The 21,783-nt window shown below is 38.7% G+C and overlaps 1 protein-coding gene across 2 annotated transcripts in view; it reads left to right on the top strand.

The window, feature by feature from the left end:
* The first annotated feature begins 4,120 nt into the window (after positions 1-4,120).
* The window catches only part of LOC114668194 (guanylate-binding protein 1-like), a 31,940-nt gene continuing 14,277 nt past the window's right edge, over positions 4,121-21,783 (top strand). The window contains exons 1-12 of one of the 2 annotated variants that reach the window (XM_051920591.1): positions 4,121-4,272; positions 6,914-7,136; positions 11,217-11,341; positions 11,456-11,550; positions 13,290-13,477; positions 13,562-13,762; positions 14,037-14,212; positions 16,854-16,985; positions 18,605-18,685; positions 18,802-19,039; positions 19,538-19,665; positions 21,654-21,763. In XM_051920591.1, the coding sequence (XP_051776551.1) occupies positions 6,950-7,136; positions 11,217-11,341; positions 11,456-11,550; positions 13,290-13,477; positions 13,562-13,762; positions 14,037-14,212; positions 16,854-16,985; positions 18,605-18,685; positions 18,802-19,039; positions 19,538-19,665; positions 21,654-21,763 (1,661 nt within the window). In that variant the 5' untranslated portion in view covers positions 4,121-4,272; positions 6,914-6,949. The remainder of the gene's footprint in view (positions 4,273-6,913; positions 7,137-11,216; positions 11,342-11,455; positions 11,551-13,289; positions 13,478-13,561; positions 13,763-14,036; positions 14,213-16,853; positions 16,986-18,604; positions 18,686-18,801; positions 19,040-19,537; positions 19,666-21,653; positions 21,764-21,783) is intronic. The other variant, XM_051920592.1, reaches the window with a different exon arrangement.

Raw genomic sequence — 21,783 nt, forward strand, 5'->3', positions numbered from 1 at the left:
AATTGTATTTTTCAAAATGTAACAAATCTTACAGTAAGATGGAAAATAATGTTTATTTTTGTATTCTTCCACTTGAGTCATATTTCAAAAGTTTTCTCTTACTTTTTCTAACTGCAAAGTCTTGGAGATCCTCAAAACTAATTTTACATAACACATTTCCTTCCATACTTAGCAGAGGTAAAGCAGCCAGCCTGCCTTTTTGCATAATTGTTCTGTTGGGATTTCTAATATACTTCAACTGAGAAAATGAACATTGAGTTGAGAAATTTGTGACCAGCAATGTTAAAAAAATATGAAAACAAATGTCTACATTTGGAAGGCACGCTCAATATTGCCTCCTATAATTATTTTATAAAGTTCAGTTGAACAGGACAGCCGACATGATGAAAACAAGAACGAAAACATGAGCCTTGGTGGACCGTGTGGCAGTTACCAGATTCTAATTGTTATTGTATTCCCAAGATAAATATATATCATTAACCTCTATAATTATTATTTTTATTATTGTATATGTATATATGTAATGTTTTCATTTAATGTGGGAGCCCCTTTTTAATGAATCTATTTCAGCTACAACATTTGTAGTTTTGCTCAATATGGTCCATGGTAAATCCTGCAATGGAAACTTTCTGTGGCGCCCACCTTCACTTGATGCCCTAAGCACATGCTTATTTTTCTTAATGGTAAATCCACCCCTGGGATAATGGGAAGGAAAACACCAGTGTGCTAGTGTGACATGTTGCTAACCTCTCCATTTTAGTCTTCTATACTAGGAGTGGGAAAAGAAAAGAAAAAAGAATTCCCAGATGCATTGCAGTTTTACTCCTTGAACAATTCTGTACTAAGGCACATAATTCTAGAATTGGACTTTTATAAGAGCTTGTGAATTAATTTGAAATTACTTCCACCTCCCTGACATAGTCCTTTTCTAGTGCTGAGAAATCTTGTCCCTGCTTTTATCACATTGATTATTTTAACTCCCTACTGGCAAGTGCTTCTTCTAATCTTTTATCACAGCGCCAGCTAACTCTACTGGAAGAGTCCTTACATGAACCAGCAACAGCGAGCACATAACACCCATTCTGCTTCACCTTCACTGGCTCCCTGAGTCTTACAGGACTGAATATAAAATTCTATTAATAACCAATAAAGCTTTAGATTGAAATCATATGTAGTTTGTCCTTTTGTCATTGGTTTGGGCGTTACTCCTGTAATGACTACTATGGCAAAACTGCCCAGCAGCTTGGAAAGTACAATGAAATGAGCTTAAGAAAACGTGGCCACGTAAAGTTGAGGAAGACCTCAGGTGACAGTGACTCAGCTTAACAGAGGCCAAGGTGACTGCACAAGTTTGAATCAGTTGGAAGCAAATCGTACAGGATGCCCAAAACCCATCGTAACCTACAGAAGCATACTGGCTCCGAGGGCAGCCTTGTCCAGTTACCCACTAAAGAATTAACGACGAAAAGGTTTAAATGGCCTTGCACCAGAAACCAGCTTACACCTCTTATTTCAAATGTTATTTTAATGCTAGACAGGTTTGATCAGACTGATTAGAAAAAGCAGGAGGAGGACTGGAGATTTTTGTGAATGTGCAGTGACGGAAAAGGGAGCACAATACAATTAAAAACTAAATTTGTGATCTAGGCTTTAATTTGAGGACTGAACTCATCCACATCACCGCCTGGGAAAGAAGTTACATCATCCTGGCTGCCTCATCAGCAGAAATGATTCACTGTGTACCAACATCATTTTGATGAATCATTCTTAATGCTGGTGACTTCAAAGAAGGAATCAAGGCCTGTTAGACCTGTTCCTTTCATGAACATTGCTCTCTCCAAATATTAACGTCTTTAAATATAAACCTGTGGCACAATATGAGCAGGTCTGACCACATCTTAATGCCACCTACAAGCCTGTTTTGACAGTAGCTACACTTTGTCATCCAAGTCATACGTTTTTGTGTGTATGTTTGGGGGGGGGGGGGGGGGGGGTGTTGTTTTTATCATATTTATTTTATTTTTTGGAGCTTCTGCAAAATTTTTAATTAAAATTTTAATTTTTTGTATTTACAGTGCCTATAAAAAGTATTCACTCCCTTGGAAGTTTTCACATTTGTTTGTTATACAACACTGAATCTCAGTGGATTTAGTTTGGCTTTTCCGACACTCATTAACAGAAAAAGTCTCTTTAATGTCAAAGTGAAAACACATCTCTGAGAAATAGGATATCAAAGATAAATAATGCTAATAACTAAAATAATTATTATTATTTTTATAAAGCTTTACATAAACAAACAAAGAAGAACCAAACCAACACAATATTGGAAACCTACATTAATTACATCCAGAATTAACTAGTTATACATTTATGTAACCCAATTATATATTTTTCCTTATTCAAACATGTTCTTTGCTTTTGCATTTTTCAGACCTTTTGTTAACTTTAAACAATATTTGAAATCCACTTCGAAGATGTTGCAAGAGGGTGTACAGGTGCATTAAAAGAAATAAACATTTGAAATACATCAGTCTGTGTGTAATGAATGAATCTAATATACAAGTTTCACTTTTTGAATGGAATTACTGAAATAAATCAACTTTGTCATGATATTCTAATTTTATGACCAGCACCTGTATTTTTGGACCATTTTGATTTATGAATCTGAAATTTACCCAAAATAATGAATACATATTCATAAATCACAAATAAATAATATTTTTTCTTGTTTTCACTTATGCAATATAATACAATGTCAAAGTCCTTAAACCTTAAATACACCTTAAACTTCTTAAAAGTAAACCTTTGAAAGTCATCCATCCATCCATTTTCCAAGTCAGGGCCGCAGGAGAAACCTAGAGCTGGTCCCAGCGAACGCTGGACACAAAGCAGGAGCAATCCCTGCATTCAGTACCCATTGCATACTTGTAGAGGCCTTAAGCTTAATAAACTTTGGAGTCCCCTTGTTAACAAGTTACACTAAAAGGCACGGGTATAACTTAGAAAAAGGGGGTGGGTGGGTTATGGGTGGGCATAGCAGCTTGATTGAAGAGCACAAAGCAAAGAGTGGGGGTGGGAGTTTCTGGGGTGTTATTCCTTTGTAAAGTTCAACACGTTTGAAATGCTAGATGGTCAGTGAGCTCCAGTTCATATATGCCTGGACAGGGCATTTAGCGAACTCTTTGAAGGCTGAACACACTACTACACATGCCCAGATTAGAGCGAAATTACCAACTGCCAATCCACCTACATATGCACGTCATTGGATTGCGGAGGAATACCAAAGTACCGGTAGAAAACCCACTTGAACACGGAGAGAGCATGCAAACTCAAGACAGGGAGCACCCAGGACCCGAACTCCATCTCTTGTACTGAAAGGTAGCAGCCCCATCAATGCAACGCTATGAAGAGTTGGGCATCTTGTCAGCCCCACATTAAGTGGGACAGAGGAATCGGATTAGATGGGTATAAAGATATTTATCGATACGCTATTTGTATTGTATGTTAAAATTAGTAATATTCTAAACAATGGCGCTGTCAGTCAGACCAGGCTGATTGTTGGTTTCATGCTAGTAAGATGGTGGCGCAGTGGGTAGCACTGCTGCCTCGCAGTTGGGAGACCTGGGGACCTGGGTTCGCTTCCCGGGTCCTCCCTGTGTGGAGTTTGCATGTTCTCCCCGTGTCTGCGTGGGTTTCCTCCGGGCGCTCCGGTTTCCTCCCACAGTCCAAAGACATGCAGGTTAAGTGGATTGGCGATTCTAAATTGGCCCTAGTGTGTGCTTGGTGTGTGGGTGTGTTTGTGTGTGTCCTGCGGTGGGTTGGCACTCTGCCCGGGATTGGTTCCTGCCTTGTGCGCTGGGATTGGCTCCAGTAGACCCCCGTAACCCTGTGTTCGGATTCAGCGGGTTGGAAAATGGATGGATGGATTAACAATTTTAAGTGAACGTAACTGGATCAGTGTGTTGTGTACTTTCCCCACTGGGAGACAAAGCTTTCAGCTCACGCTTTTTTTTTTTTTTTTGTGGGTGTGTCGTGTTTTGTCTGGGGTGGAAGCCGCTGCCGAATTACTGTTAACGTCCAGAAAACTGACAGCCGGGGTGCTATTATCTGTTTCACTTTCGCTTTGATCAGAGAATCAGTTGTGCAACAAACAACAGGGACCCAGACCGTGTTGCACGAATCTCTGTGTTTGAAGATAAAGGGACGCATATCTACTGTTCGTCTTTTTTCCGGTTTCACCGAGACTGCGCTGCTACATGTGATCCTCCAAAGGTAAGGCACTTACGGCGGGGGCGAAGCGGGGGAGAGGGAATGAACAGCAGGCTGAAGATGGGTGAAAGGACAGGCGCTGGTTACGCGACACGCTATAAACAAAACTAAATTTGAAGCACGTGGATTAATACAAACATAAAACTTGCCATGGCTGAGAATATCCGAGATGTCCTTTCCGCATTAATTAAACGTATCCTGAAAGGCTGTGAGACACCAACATGAATTTTCACCGACCACTGCGGATCATCTTACAAATATTGAAGGTGACAGCTGCTGTGGTGTAGGAAGCGCACAATTCGAAGATGAGCTTAAAACAAGATCAAACATTTCTTACTTTGCTCTTCTTGACTTGATAACGAACTACAAGCTTGCTTACGTAAAGCGATTTTTAAAGAGCTCACTTCCGAAATTCAGCTACGTCAGATGACGAAGAAGTTCAGGAATGTCTTCTCAAACCGCGGAGTGAATGAAATGCACTATTAATGAAAATATTCTAAATTTGTCCGAACATGGCATGTTCTGAATTAGATCGAGCTGGTTTGGACTATAGGGGGTGGTTAATGCAGCTGATTCACAGCTCCAGTGTTTGCCGGGGGTTTCCCCATAGGTGCGACGTCCATACTAGTTTAGAAGTTAGCTCGAAACTGGTTTAGGTAAAGGGAGTTTGCACCTGTGAGAATGTTTGCGTCGGTTTCTGCGTTGTGTTCATTTATGCCAGGCCTGGCACTGTTTCCTCAAGACCCTGGTTGGATTTACAAATCACACTCTTAAAAAATAAGTTTTAAAGTGGCAAAAAATCATTTAATTCTTTGGAATTGTTCTTTGTATATTAAACTAGCTGAAATACCCAGCATTGCCCGGGAGGAAAATAAAGTGTTTTGTTTTAAATTGTTTGAGAAAAATATAATTTAGAAAAACCACAACTTTTAAAATAAAAATAAATTAACAAACAGTGAAGACTCACTAATGTGCTTGTCTTGTGGTCTTGTATGTATGTTATCATCCAGTTGACGCTCGGAACCGGCCAACTCAATTTAATTTCAAAAGCGACAGGGGCGCGGTGCTGTTCAAACGTAAAGAATGAAGGCAGTCACCTCCAGTTCGCCCTCTGGTGGTCGTTCCGAGTGTCAACTGGATGATAACATGCATACAGGACCGCAAGATCAGAAGGGGGTGGGTTAGGGTTGATTTCACCTTACAGTATTTTTAGTCGACCAATGAGAAACATGTACCAAGTTTCATGAAAATCGCTGCAGCCGTTCGGAAGTGATGTTGGAACGTGCATACATACACAAACATTGACTTTTTTATATATGGATTGGTTCTTGGCGGCACGGTGGCGCAGTGGGTAGCGCTGCTGCCTCGCAGTTGGGAGATCTGGGGACCTGGGTTCGCTTCCCGGGTCCTCCCTGCGTGGAGTTTGCATGTTCTCCCCGTGTCTGCGTGGGTTTCCTCCGGGCACTCCGGTTTCCTCCCACAGTCCCAAAGACATGCAGGTTGAGGTGGATTGGCGATTCTAAAATTGGCCCTAGTGTGTGCTTGGGTGTGTGGGTGGTGTTTGTGTGTGTCCTGCGGTGGGTTGGCACCCTGCCTGGGATTGGTTCCTGCCTTGTGCCCTGTGTTGGCTGGGATTGGCTCCAGCAGACCCCCGTGACCCTGTGTTCGGATTCAGCGGGTTGGAAAATGGATGGATGGATTGGTTCTTTGGGTTTGAAATGATTTCTGACGTGTGGATAATACAGAAATCATTAATGTTAAATGGTCTGTCTAGCAAGATACTCTCAGATCAAGAAAACCTGAATTCAGTCTGTGCTTTTGTATGCAACAGGAGTCCCAGGAACCCATATTTCACAAATCTCTTATTTTAAATCTGATTATCTACGGAGTCTCTTCAGGGCTAAAAATGGTTCCCCTATGCCTTCATCCTAAATAACTGCTTTGGCATCTTTATTTTTATGAGTATAGGGCTGAGTCCTACCTGATGTAGTCAGGATAGGCTTCAGCTCCCCATGTTCCTAAACTGGAATATGTGGATTCAGAAAATGGATAGAAGACACTGAAACTAAATGAAAAAGAATGTAGGTTTGCTTGATTAGATTAGATTAGACTAAGTAAACTTTATTAATCAGAATAAGAAATTGAGGTGCATGAAGCAGCAGCAACATAAAAAACAAGGATACAGACTAAAGGAACACAAATACAAACAATCAATAGATAAATTAACAAATAAACATATGTATATTGTTAAGAAATTGCAAAAACACCTTAAAATAGCATAAGCATTCAGTTTCTGATGTAAGGAGGAAGCACCGAATTGCTTGATATCATGGGCAGAAAAGATCCCCAAAGGCACTTCCAAGTCCTCCCCCTGAATGGTGGCTCGTTTCAGAGGCTCTTTGGTACACCACAGAAAACAATAATCATTTATATTATAATATAAATGTTAAGTAATCATACATAATTTGTGATTGTGTAAACCAGGTAATGAAGCCCAGTGGTGAATGCCACCCAGGATTAAAACTTCCACCTTAGCCTTAAAGTGCAGATTCTCTGCATGGCAGTCAAGCTGAGATTTGGCATTTGCCCTGATTTTTGTCTTATACATTAGTTCTTAACCTGTCATTTCTTTCTTCTTCTTCAGGTTTCTGGACACCCTGCAGTGGGCTGTAATCGTAGAATGTCTGACTTAGCAGACCCTGTGTGGCTGGTGCAGATTTCATCCTATGATGGGAGTTTGGAGGTAAATCCCGTTGGGTTGTGCCTCCTGCAGCAAATCTATGAGCCTGTTCATGTCATTGCAGCATTTGGACCCAATGGTACTGGAAAGTCCTTCTTGTTGAATCAGCTTGCAGGAGATCAAAATGGTGAGGTCAGAGGGATTCCTGTGTTTAATTTGTAATTTCTGCACTAGAGTAAAATGCAGGTGGAACTTATCTTATGACTTAAGTGTATATGTTGTTGGCTCTGTTTCTGGCTCCTCTATACACCTGTGAACTTTACTAAAAGAAGTAACCTGTTATTCAAATAGACCCCTCTATTTGCCTTCATCAAGTTTTAGGGTTATAGTCAATTGGGAAAAGAACTAAAGATGCAGTAGATGGTGATGGCGCACAGTTAAAGGAAGCCAAGTTTTTCACCAAAAACATAATAAGCACAGAAAATGTTTAGAACCCTACAGAATATGTTTGCTGAAGTACCACCCTTTGCTCACATATTTCCTTTTACAGAAAATAACAGAAGTCACATTATTTAGTGCCACAGGCAGGCAGTGAGCAGTGCGGGGACATACGAGCACAGAAATACCCTTCTATAAGGGCAAGGTGTAACCCTTTGAAAAAAGCTGAAGTGTGGAGAACAAGAATAGATCAAAAATGTTTTTTCAAAAAGGATATCTTGTTGGTGGGCCAAATATTGCAAATAGCCTTTAACACAAATAGGATCTTTAAGTATTCATTTCAACGTTACTGTCAACAAATAGAGAAAGTGGTAAGAAGGAACATAGTGACAAAGAGCAGAAGACCACAGGCATAAGTAATTGTAAATAACACATGGTGCTTTGTTCAGCAACTGTTTCATTTTGTTTTACTTTTGTTTGTTTAGTAGAACTCTAAGCTTGTTTGTAACTCTCTTTTTTCAGCATTGTTTCATTTCACCTAACAATTTGAAGGAGAGCAGGATGATTCTTTTATTTAACGGAGTGGTGGCTCTGAAGCTAGGGAAATGCACTAGCAATCGGAAGGTTGCCGGTTCGAATCCCGTAAATGCCAAAAGGGACTCTGCTCTGTTGGGCCCTTCAGCAAGGTCCTTAACCTGCAATTGCTGAGCGCTTTGAGTAGTGAGAAAAGCGCTATATAAATGCAAATAAAAAATAATTATAACAATAATATCTTCCATTCCAAAGATGTAAATATTAGTAGGTTTGGTACTGGTTTTTGTCCATATAATAGGTTAGACATCTATGTCATCAGCTGAGCCCTTGTGTATATCTGCTTGCAGTTCTATGATGTTTGAATTCTACAGTAAGTCGCAAGTTTCATTTAGTCAGATAAAAACATAGATAAGGTACTCCCCTTAAAAATATTGGTTAATCATCCATATATGTGTAGTGTCTCAAACCATCATTACCTAGAAGATTTTGTTTTGTGGTCACATTAATCTTTATCACACTGTATACTTATACTTGGCTTCAAAAGCATAGTAAAAAAAAAAACCCCCAAAAAAACACCCTGAAGTTTGCAAAAATAACAGAATCGGAAGTTGTGGCTCAACACTGCCCATACACATTTCCTCTTTTTACCAGTATAACCAAGCCTACCTCTGCTTGTCTCTGTGGTGGTGCAGTGATTTGGAAATTTTACAGGGCACTCTTGAAACAAAATACTGACTTGTAAAATAACAGATTATTCAGTTTCTTCACTTCATATGTTACAGAACGCAGAACAATTCCAAATTATTTTTGCACTTGAGATACAGTAATTCTGAGTAAAAGTTGTTGGTTTTTCCAGAGAAACAGATCTTGAATTGGCTCAATTACATAAAACATTAACCTTATTCAAGCAGCAATTTATTTCCCCTTTTGGAAAATATTACCTGTAGGCCTAAGCATAAATATTCATGTTGGTCCAATGCACAACTGTAATTGGTAGGATGAATTAACATAACATTGTGAAAGCCACTTAATCTATTTTGTGGTCAAATAGGGTCAGAGTATTTCTCTGAATCAAAGGCCCTGAATTGGATGCCAGTCCATCACAGAGCCCGCTGGCCCACACACCCCTGCTGTCACATTTGCACAGCTCCAATTTAGAATCAGAGTTTTGATGTAAGCTGCAGTGTTTGGGATGTGGGAGAAAAACACACAGAGACATGTAGAGGATGCAAAAATTCCAAATGGACATCGTCTGGGCACAGGATTTGAATGCAGGACTCTTGGGAGGGAGGTGGCCACACTGTCCACTACACCATCTGATAGGAAGAACTAGCTGAAATACCCAGCATTGCCTGGGAGGAAAATAAAGTTTTTTTTAAATTGTTTTGAGAAAAATATAATATAAAAAACACAGCTTTAAAAATCAAAATAAATTAACAAACAATGAAGACTCACTAATGTGCTTGTCTTGCGGTTTTGTATATATGTTATCATTCAGTTTATGCTCAGAACCGGCCAGCACTATTTAATCTCAGAAGCAACAGGCACGCGGTGCTGCTCAAACATACAGACTACTGGCAGTCACCCCCTGTTCGCCCTCTGGTGGTCATTCCGAGTGTCAACTGGATGATAACATGCATACAAGACCGCAAGATCACCGCCCCCCACCCAGAAGGGGGTGGCTTAGAGCTAATTTCACCCTACAGTATTTTTAGATGACCAATGAGAAACATGCGTACCAAGTTTCATGAAAATTGCTCCAGCCGTTCAGAAGTGATGTTGGAACATACATACATACATACATACTTTGACTTTTATATATATATATATAAGATTAATACAGCAACCGTATTTTGAAAAATATCTATCTATCTATCTATCTATCTATCTATCTATCTATCTATCTATCTATCTATCTATCTATCTATCTATCTATCTATCTATCTATATTATATAAGTAATAAAATCCTAAGCCTAAAAGTGCAACAGAGACGTTTTTATGTCACGCTTTAAATTGGGCATAGTTTAAAACCTAGATATATATGTTTGGTGTCATTCTTGTCAGAATTTATCGAACTTTAATGTGATAATGTTAGATTTTCAGATTCTTATTCTCTTTTTAAATTATAAACTAAAAAATATCAAGAACTCACGTCCTGCAAGACGAGAATTTGTGCCAAGAGATTTAACCATGCCCAAGGCATAGGACAGCAGCTGTCCAGGCTTTTAAATGTTCGAAGCACCATGCGAGATGCAGATCACGTGGAACGGCAGCAACAGCAAGCCAGCAGCTGATTGAGCAAAGAGGAGGTTAAATGAAAAAAACTGTATTTGTTTCCCATTGTATCACCGTTTGAGAGGGGGTTTTGGAGGAGCGACGCGTCTCCTTGGGGTGCGTTCAGCCCCCCTCTTCGCAACACAACTGGCAGAGATGCAAAGTTGCTTGGGAAGAAAAGCAAGCAGGGGGCAGCCCCCTAGCTTGGTATATTTCTTTCAATTTTTTCTTCCTCTTTGCATAAATACATCTTTTAGATGTAGTGAAATTGAATAAAACTCAGTTAATTTCAAATCCGCTTTATTGTCAGACAGTACTGTCCATGGCAGGACCTCCTCACTCATACTCACTTAGATCCATAACATTGTATTATTTCCATCCCCACTGCCGAGTGATCACCCACTGGCTCTCAGTAATCGCACTTATCAGGATGGTGCTATGTGAAAATTTAAACAGTTAAACAGTTTTAATTATGAGTCATTTAAGGTGTGGAGGGACAAAGTATGAGGGGAAAGAGCACACCCATTGGACTCTAAGTGACATCTGTTTCTCATAAATCCAGAAAATGTGGCACAGCCCACATTTGTATTGATCGATTCATTATGGAAAGGATGTGTAGAAACCAAATCAAACAGTGAAGATATATCTACAAGTCAATATTAGGTCTTAGTATTTTAACAGGAATGATCAAAACAAAACTGGAAAGATTTTGGGCTGCAATTGAGTGCTCAGTTTTGTCTCAACCAAACAGACATCGCAACTATGCAAACTAAGCCAGGGGCTTTAGTGTTTAAGTACTATTTGTGTATTTTATGCTTCTTTCTCATCAGCTATTGTATGTACTTATCCTTCTGACTGATTTCAGACCCAGGTACACTAATACTGATTATAATAAACAAGCAGCATTGTCTTCTAAGGCTATATCTTTTCTGTAAATAAAACATGTGACTTTATTTTTAAAATAGTACTTTTTTTAATCATTACTTTACACTGCCCTACATTTGCTCTTGGTTTTTTCAGGCTTTCCTGTACCCACTTGCGGCAGACTTACAAGACCAAACATGACAATGAGAGTTTTGCGTCACTGCAAGCCCCAGGACAAGACACTTGTTTTTCTTGATACGGAAGGCTTTGATGAGAAAGAGGTAGGACTGAAGCTCTATTGCTTGTATTACTCAGAAATCAGTGGGATACCCAGAGAATAGGCCGCATCCTTACATTAAGGAACAATTCTTCATTATTCTTGCTTTCTTTTATAGGCAGAACAGTTCTTCATCCTGGCAGTCCTTCTCAGTAGTACTTTCCTGTACAATACAAAAAAAGATATCACCTTGGAGACACTCAACAAGCTTACGTATCCTTTGACAAGAGAGTACCTATGTGGCAAGCCAAAGTATGTGATACCTTGGAGGACTTCCTAACAGAAACAGTTAAGATTTCGCCATAAGCAAGTTTTAGTGGACATATAAATGATTGCTTTATATATACTGTATTTGTTATTAGGAGGCACAGAAAAGTGGAATCCCAAGTTGGGAAGCCTCATTTAATGCTGAAATAAAATGGGGAAAAAAGACAGAAGAACGTTCCATATTCCCTAGTCAATGTCCCATAATGCCAGAGTTCCACTCTGTAGGATGGCTTGTGGTCATCTGATGACTTTCTGCCAGATTTGGGCAGCTTAGGGAAGGGATGGAAATGGGTGAATCTTAGCAGGATAAAAGTGACTTCAACTCAGTGTTTGCCCAGGCTTCCAGCTCATTGAGGACAGTGTCATATGTGTGCACATACAGTAGAGGACGGCTTAAGGGCTCTGGTGACACTGCCGGAGTCTGTCCACCTTATCCCATCTTTTCCTGACAAATAACCAGAAGTTTGACCATTTTCAGTTCGGTTCATTATGAAAAGATACTCTTGTGCTAGTGCTTTTTGTTTTGTTTTTTTTGCATCGGGAATGGAAGTGTTAAAAGATACTAAGACACACACCTGTCTCACATATGTGACAATATTTATTAAACTAAATCAACACAACGTATAAAATAAATTGAGAAAACAAGTAACCTGCTTCCCTTTAGGCCTACCTACACAGGTCTGGTTCCCTTTATAGCACATGGTGTTGGTTTATCAAAGTAGTCCATGTCCATCCTGTACCAACACCCCCCTTTGCCACCTCCTATACCACTTACTCTGTCATATCTTCCTCCTTCTTATATGGTGTTCACCACCATCTCTCCTCTAAATTCCACACTGTTTTCTGACTGTGAGCTGGCTTTTTACTCTTCTTTGAGTCACTTCCCTTTCCAGTTCAGGGTTGATACCTCTTGTGCTCCATGGACATTTAGTTAGGACTCAACCAAGAAGCATCTTGTTTTCTTCATCAACATGGGCTTATGGCTCCATATTAAAGCCCGTAGTGTCTCTGCATCCCTCAGTTTTAAAGGGCCCTTTAGTACAGTAGCTGGGCAGGGTACGCTGTTTTTTAATTTGTACTGTCATAATGACCCATGACAAAAATAGCTAAGGAATTAGATGATTAAAGAAAAAAGTTTATTGTATGGGTCAGGAATCAACTCAATTTTTCTTGGTTAAAATTCAAGCTAACCATTTCACCACCATTGCAACTTCTACAATGCCTTTTTTTCTTTTGATAAATCACAATGAAAAATGTCATGCCACTCAGTCTGACTCTGAGTCCCTTCCAATGGGGCAAAACCAGTATCATATGGCAAAAATCTTAATTATGGTGAGAAGTACCAGTGTGCTGTGACTTGAACAACGAAATTGTGCATAAAGAATAAACAGAAACAAGCTGCAAATTTAGCAGTATCAATCATTCTGCCATCACACCACCCCTTTAGTATTTTCCTTGTCATTGATATTTTGACTGAGGGAATAAATGTGAATAAAAATCTCTCGGTTTTCGATTTACATGTGGAAAATTAGACATATGTGAACTTGTAATTGAAGTCAGCATAAATATAGATTTTCCTGTAGACTTATTTCCTAGTAATATTTTTTGTAATTCATGAACATCCCTTACATCTTCTCCTGTGCTTTATGCATCATTTTTCTCTTGACGGTCTCCAATTTTCTCAGACATGTAAACAAATTGACCAGTACAGTCCAGGTGACCACCATTGATGGAATGAATCAAAGCTTCCTCCTCTCGGGGGTACTGCCAGAATTTGTCTGGTGTGTCAGGGATGCTGAGCTAGAGCTGACTATGGGAGAGGTGATCCTTAACGCTCAAGATTACTTAGATTCAGTGTTCAATCAAGTTCAAGGTAAATATCAAGGCATGAGGAACTTACCAAACCTAATCTCCCTTCATCTGTAAGAAATTGTTTACATTGTTTTCATTGTACCAGATAATGATGAGGCACCAGGGAGGCACATTCAGAATCTGTTCAACAGCCACAAACTATTTGATTTCTGCTTGCCACATGGTGACAGGTCTTATGCTATGCAGCTGAAGCCCCAGTTCCTAAACCAAGTGCAAACGCTGCAGAGACACATCTGCCAGACCCACCCAAAAATGTTCACAGGTGGCCAGCTTGTGAATGGAAAAAGTGAGTATGGCTGATACCCTGACCTATACTTTAAGAGTAGAAATATTAAATATTTATCATTTCATTTCTATAAATCATAGAAAGGAGAGTAAGGATGCAAACTGGTGTAGATCAGAGGAGCATTTCTTTTCATGGATGTTTATTTTCTTCCCAGGTCAAAATGTCTGTCCTATTGCCTATCCATATTCACTTTTAATTATCCTTTGTTGAAACTGGATCTTGTATAACAGCACGATGTGCCCTTTTTTGTCTTTATGTGTCTGTGTTGCTGTAGTTCTAGGGACACTGCTACAACTGTATGCAGAGAAGCTGTCAGCTGGGATAAATATTGTGCTGGATGATATCAACGAAGAGCTGACTTTAGGAGACTGCTATGATCAGGCTTTGCCAGTGCAACCTGAACTCGAAAGTCAGAATCTGACAGAGCTGGGGGCTGCAAAGATGCCTACAGTAAGTATTCAGAGGCTTGATTTCCTACTGAATAAAGATGTGATGCTCAGTTTGAAATACTTTTCAACATTTTGTTATTTCAAATAGTATGCCAAGCTAAGGTTTCTGAGATTTTACATAAGCTATTTTAGGGTGCTGCATAGGCCCTCCCAATAGTTAAAAGGTGCTTGTTCATTAATGGGTTTACACCCCCTTTAGAGACTGACATCCTAGTGACAAAGAGCTCAGAGAGACTTGGAGACACCAGCAAACCCTTTCAGTTTCTACATGCAGGTTGAGTCCTCCTTAACTTTAATGTGGTAAGGGTGGCATATAACAAGAAGGGGAACTTTGGAGTAGTTACATACTGTATGATCAAGTATTCCTAGTAACCCCCAAGACATTGTTCCCAATGCTTTAGGGGTGTTGATGTAAAGGTACCTTCTAGCTGCAGCCACATTAGATCTGGACCAGTAAGGTATGTCTGAATTGTTTCCATCTGAATATGGGACGCAAAAAGATAGCTGTAGTAATGGGTTGAAATAAGAGTAACATTGCTTTTTCCTATACTATACACACAACGATATTTTCATTTCTGAATACACATGTCAACTTTGAATCAGCACTTTAATTTGTCTGTAGCAACTCATTATTTTTGCACATACGTATATTTCAGTGTTCAAAGGAATTTCCCAATCCTGCTTTTGTATATAGAAAAGGTTTATGACCATGCACCCAGTTTTATCATTGGGAAAGTGCAACTCCTTCTTCCTCTGCTTTGTGCTATTCCTGTTAGGAGGTGCCACAGTGGATCATCTTTTTCCATATCCTCCTGTCCTCTGGATATTGCTGTGTTACACCCACCACCTGCATGTCTTCTCTTGCCACATCCATAAACATTCTCTTCGGCCTTCTTCTTTTCCTCTTACCTGGCAGCTCCATCAAAAATATAAGTTTCAGTAGTTGCCACTACTTGCTGCTTGATCACTGTATTTCCAATATAAAAGTTATGTTTACATATTTGTTAGGCCTGTTTAATGTGAGTATAAAGTAGGGCCTCCTTAGTGGAGATTGTTGTATCCACTCCTGATCAACATTTTTCATGGACAGGATATTAGGGCCGAACTAAAACTTTCCACTTTGGGAATCTAGGGTTTGCATCGCTATTTGCTAATGATATTTTCTTCTAAGCCTTATCAGACCCTGTGTTAGGATATAGCAGGTTGGACAATGACTGACTGACTGACTGACTGACTGACTGACTTATCAGACTGTGATCTCCACTGCCCACTAGAGGCCATCTCATCCCAGTATGGCACTTTCTGGATGAGAATCGGCGACTCAGAATTCGGAGGTTTTAATTCTGTCAAAGAAAAGAATAGTTAAGGAGTGAGCAGCTACTGTAGATGGATGATTTCACGTCTTTTTGAGTCTTATTAATGAGTGTGGTTACAGGAGATCATGAGATGGCTAACTTAGCAGTGTCGGAAACAGCTGTTTTGTGAGCTTTGTAACATACTGTGGTAGTGAGGCAGGAGCTAACATTTCAAATGAAACTTTTGATTTATGGATCAGTCTGCATCACTTTTCTGATATACACCATGAGTTTTGAATATTGACTAAAAGATAGAGAAAGAATGTGTATAAGTGGCCAAAATTAAGTTTCTGTGCAAATGTGCTAGATTCATTTTGTGATAACATGAGGTGCCCCTGCAGTAGGATTAGTGCTCCTCATGATTAAGATGAACTAGCTAAGGTGGTTTGATGTTTGTTGTGGGGACGTACATCCCACAGGGGATTTACCAGGGCAGACACAGGACATGCTGGAAGAATTGTATCTTAATACAAATCTTAGGAACTCCAGAAGTTCCCTAAGAGTAGCCGAAGACAATTGCTAAGTACTGGGCGGTGGCTGGTCTGGGATTGGTGTATATCCTGTATTTAATTTTATCCATCCATCCATCCATCCATCCATTTTCCAACCCTCTGAATCCGAACACAGGGTCACGGGGGTCTGCCGGAGCCAATCCGAGCCAACACGGGGCACAAGGCAGGAACCAATCCCGGGCAGGTTTCCAACCCACCGCAGGACACACACAAACACACCCACACACCAAGCACACACTAGGGCCAATTTAGAATCGCCAATTTTAATGATTTTGTAATCTTTTATGTAACTTCCCTTGTTTTCCCTTGGAGTAACTACGTAATTGTAGTATGTGCTTTATTTAATATAAAAATATCTAGGCCAAAGTAAAAGATTTACAGCATGATACATTTAGAATTTTAACACTTATTGGCATTATGCAAATTAACTCTTAAATAAACCCATATCTTATCAGGTCAGACAATCATTCTCAGACCTACTCAATCCAGTTCAGGGACTTAGGAGGCTGGGGCTCCAGTCCATTTCAGTGTTCACTCACATACATACAGTCACACACTGCAGCAAATTTGGAGTCCATGATAAATGTAATTATACACATCCATGGAGATTTGGGAAGAAAAGAAAACCAGAGGAAAATCCATGCAAATGCACAATACTTCAATACTTCTATAAATCCTGCATTTAAAGTAAAACTCACCCTCAAAAAGGTAACCCCTACTTTCTAAGTCATAGAGGACTAACTTTGTACTTGTTTGTTTGTTTGTTTATGTTTAGTTCTCTCATGATACACCAGTTGTGTTTTCTGAAGGAGATGAAGTTGACCTTCAGATATGGGAGGATTATTATCAAGCTACCTGTTCTTTGGGCCTTCAAAAGTGCGCAGCAACCCTACCCTATGAACCAAGGGTACTCAAGTGAACTTTTACTGAGCCGCTTCTCAAGTGTGGATAGGCAGTTCCATTGATAGGATTTTAATTCAGAACACAGTCTAATAGATGCTTTGAGGTCATAGCAGTCGCTTGTACACCTTACATTCAGAGTAAACTTTAATGTACTTGTTTCTCCTTAAAGCCAATTTCCTCATTTCTCCATTCTTTGAAAGTCGGGTATCTCCAGCAGCTAAAGTAAATAAAAGATTGAACATTAATGTCTAATTCCTGGCCCACTTTGCACTAGTAATGAAGTCATTTTACCTATTGGTATTAAAAATATGAAAATATTTAGATTGTATTGTGAATTTGTTCCCAAACAGTCCCTCAGAGTGACATTTACTCAATTATGTTGACTTCTTTTTTAGACCGCTTTGAATAAGAGAGTCTGCTATGCAAATACATGTAAAAAAGTAAATGTACATGAGTTTGAGGAGTTTATCCACTTAATACTTTACTAAGATTCATGGGGAACCACAGCTCATACCAGGATAATCAGGTCTATATAGAAAAAACTCTTTGCTAACATGCAGGTTGTAGTTGTAGACACAGGGTGAACACTAAATAAGAGGAATATCCATGCTGGAAAATGACTGCAGATTCCTTGAGCTGAAGTTTAATAGCCAACCTTGGGCCCACCATTAAAGATGTTTGTGTCCATCTGACTATTCTTTTAACCTGAATGGCATGATAGCATAGTGGTTATCAGTGCTGTTTCTACTCACACAGAGGCCAATTTGGAATTGCCAGCTGAGCTAACCAGCCCATCTTTGGGTGTGGAGAGGAACACACGAGTATTGAGGGGAAACCCACTCAGACACAAGGACAATGTGAAAGTAAAGACTGCACAGACAATGGCAAGGCATGGCATTCAAATCCTGGATTCTCTCCCCATGATGACAGCTGTTTTAACCACTGTTTTACTGTGCTGCCTTAAATAGAATGAATAAAGGGTAATTGGAAGGTCTTCAGTTTATCGTGACTATTTAATTTTAAATGCCTTGTGATAATCTGTTAAATTTTAGAAAATATGAAGTTTTGTGACTTAGTTCTGGTTTCTCATAATCGATTTCACTCTTTGTCAATACTTTGTTACTGTTAAAGGTTTTCCTGATTTTTCTGAACTTCTTGACTAAAGACATAGTCTACCGTTTTTAATCAAACTAAAAATAATTTTTGCTGAAAATCAAATTTTATATTTTTCCTGTGGATTTAATATTTTAAGCTCATTGGCGGTGGGCGCAGGTTCACTCTTGCCTTTAACGTAAGTTTCCCAGGTTTCGTTTCATTATTAGAGCTTTCACTTCCTTGGCTAACTTCTGCAGTGACTGCTATTTTTTACTGAATTCTTTGGCTGCCTATCAGCTTTCATTTCTCAGATGTTTTTGTTTTTTTTTGTTAAACATGATAATCCCGGATTTACAGCTAAAGCTGTTTGAAATTATGAATAAAGTGTTAGGTTGTCATCTTATAAATTAACAATGCAAAGTAATGTCTTCTAAATTATGACTTTTGTGTGTGTGATTTGACATTTTGATTTAATATTTCATCAGTTTGTCCAGTCAGAAGTATCTGATTAAATTTGTTTAACTTCAGGTCAAATTTACCCCATATGTTGGAGAAGACACTTCATCAAGAAACAAAGCAGAGTGTGGCAGACCTTCCCTGGAATTCCAGGTAATGCCATTCTAAAATAGTCAATAATATTGTTAAATCAAGGTATATTGTTTATCAGAGTTTTGTATAATAATAGCAATTCTGTATATTCAAGTATAATGTATCTGGTGTTTCAGGATATATATTCACGTGTAAATGCCTCAGGCAGCCATTTGGAGAGTGTCCTGGACAGCATACAAATGGATACCCCAGTATGCCTTATAGAAAATACAAAGGACAATCAGCTACAAATGTGTCAGAGTGCTTTAATGCTACTTGAGTCCATTCAGCAGCCAGTGGTAGTTGTGGCCATTGTGGGACTTTATCGCACTGGGAAATCTTTCCTAATGAACAAGTTGGCTGGTAAACCAACAGGTACTGTAAGTTTGTTTGAGTTTCTTTATTACATTTTTCCTAATTCTTGTCAATCTTCCGATTATTTCTTTTCTTTTTTTGTGCATTAAGCCAAATGATAAAAGGAACACACAGGAGTGAGGGCAACATTGTCGTTAAATTAATATTTAAAAGTTAAAAAAAAAAAAAAAGAAAATTACAAACAATTTCTTCCCTTAAAAAATATTGAGAAACTGATAGTTGTCAATCTTTAGAGGCAATGCATGGAAATGCTGATATTCTGCTCACAGTATGATTTTATGGATTACAGCATTATATTGGCTGAGAGTGAAATGTCACTGGAAAATATTAAAAATGATGCAGTTAGTTGAAAAAAGTGCAGATTCCTTATGTATCCATAGATATTTCTCAAAGTGAAGAAGCCTTTGTGAATTTTCAATTGTGAATGAACTATTCCATTGGGAGGATTGACATTTATTAATTCAGACTCCTTCTTCCCTCCAAATTTTTCTTTTCCAGGTTTTTCTCTGGGATCAACTATTCAGTCCGAAACAAAAGGTATTTGGATGTGGTGCCTACCTCACCCTAAAAAACCTGGCCATACACTAGTGCTATTGGACACAGAAGGGCTTGGAGATGTGGAGAAGGTATTGCTCATCTCAACATTTTAAAAATGCTTTTAATGTCCTGTGTTATACCAATTCACAATCTCTGGTCATTTCATTTTGCACTATATTTTGTACCTCATAGTTCAGAATGCAAAACATCTTTAAAGGACTAAATGTGCCATTATTGTAGGTGAAGGGGATTGGAGGGATTATGAGGGCATACAAATTCTTGATTCACAGTGCTAAGGTTAAAAAAAAAGTAGTACTGTATAGTTCAGCAAAAATAAAATGAAATACTAGTCTTACTGGGAGTAATCTTTGAAGTACCCTATGTACCTCATTCCATTAATCCATGTCTCAACTTTTCACACCAATAGTGTGCCATGATTTGTTACTAAAACACAGACGCACACATAGCATAATGAATACATATACTTGGGAAATCTAACATTCAGAACTTAAATATCATTAGAATGCCGCCATTTCTGGAACACTCCTCCCAGTGACAGAGATGAGACACAGGTTAACATTAAATGAACACCTCTTTTACTTTTTAGTTGATGTTGAGTTTGGTGCTTATGATTTTTGCACTGATTATTTGTGCTTGTCAGACACATACAGTAAAACTAAAAAAAAAAAAAAAAACTGATTTTTATTTATATGTTATTTTTTTATTCCAAACATTGTTTCTGATGTTATAGCATTCTTTCACAAGTTATTTGATATTAGGTGGTAGCAGCATGACCACTGCACCGATGTGCTGTCCATGTATTATTAGGATATTAATTTGTTACCTTTGTTCTAAAACTGATCCTGGTGAGGAACAAAATCCTTAGTTTAGCCAGAATACACTTTCAGTCTTAATCAGCCTTGCTACATATTGTTGACATCAGCCCATCTTCAGCAGTGAGTCTGGTTTGTACCTTGAGACTATTAACCACCATATCCTCACACAGAGACAATACAGAAATTAGTGTGAACCAGACAGTAGTGTTCAATCAGAGCATGTGCAATGTTGTATCTACAATAGCCGGTTACCAACTTCTTCTTCACCATATCTCATTACCCATCATTTTTTGACTAATTACATACCTCCTACATTCCATTTTCTGTAACGACAATGGCCAATATGTAGTACCATGGTTATGACAGCACTGCCCTTAACTGTTCAATTTGCATCACCAAATCTGTCCTTGATTAAGTATGTATAGGATACTTTGCTTTTGAGGTTTTTCTTCTGTAACTCTAAAGTCAACATAAAGGATAGAAGATAGAGGTGGACAAAATTCATGTTAAGGACTAAAAGAACACTAGATGGCAGCAAAGCCTGCAAGCTAAAGTTCAGTCCTCCATTCATTGTCCTTATAGAACAGCATTAAATACTGTAATGGCAGTCAGTCTTATCTAAAGAAATGCTGAGCAGAACATGTTTTGTGTATGGCATATTTTGCACTGAAAGATGAGGACTTTTGAGCTCTCCAACAAAAATGACAATTTTAACATTGCATGCTATTGGTTGCCTTGAATGGTATCATACACCTCAAAATGATCATGTATAGAGAATTCACACTTTTGTCAGCTGCATGTTTTCCAAGTAATAAAAAGAATGTTGACATTGTTCACAAAAATCCAGCTTGCTGTTATGATGAGAAAAAATGATCCTATTATGATCCACTTCATCCCTTTTGATATTGTGTTTAGTACTAGGGTGTTGTACCGTGTTAGCCATTATGAATGTAGAGAAAAGCCAAGCAAAATTACACCTTTTATTGGCTAACTAAAAAGATTACAATATGCAAGCTTTCGAGGCCTGAAGAAGGGGCCTGAGTTGCCTCGAAAGCTTGCATATTGTAATCTTTTTAGTTAGCCAATAAAAGGTGTCATTTTGCTTGGCTTTTCTCGATATTGTGTTTGTTAATATAAATATACCATAGGTAAAAAATGACTAAATATTAATAGGTATGTAATTAAAATGCACTTAGTTTTTTTTTTTTTGGTTCTTTTAAGTACACTTTTTCTTTTGCTAGGGAGATCAAAAGAATGACAACTGGATCTTTGCAATGGCTGTCCTTCTTAGTAGCACATTGGTATACAACAGCATGGGAACTATCAACAATGAGGCTCTTCTCAACCTGCAGTATCCTTAGCTCATTTCTA

This window comes from Erpetoichthys calabaricus, chromosome 17 (assembly GCF_900747795.2).
Source record: "Erpetoichthys calabaricus chromosome 17, fErpCal1.3, whole genome shotgun sequence".
NCBI classification, from domain to species: Eukaryota; Metazoa; Chordata; class Cladistia; order Polypteriformes; family Polypteridae; genus Erpetoichthys; species Erpetoichthys calabaricus.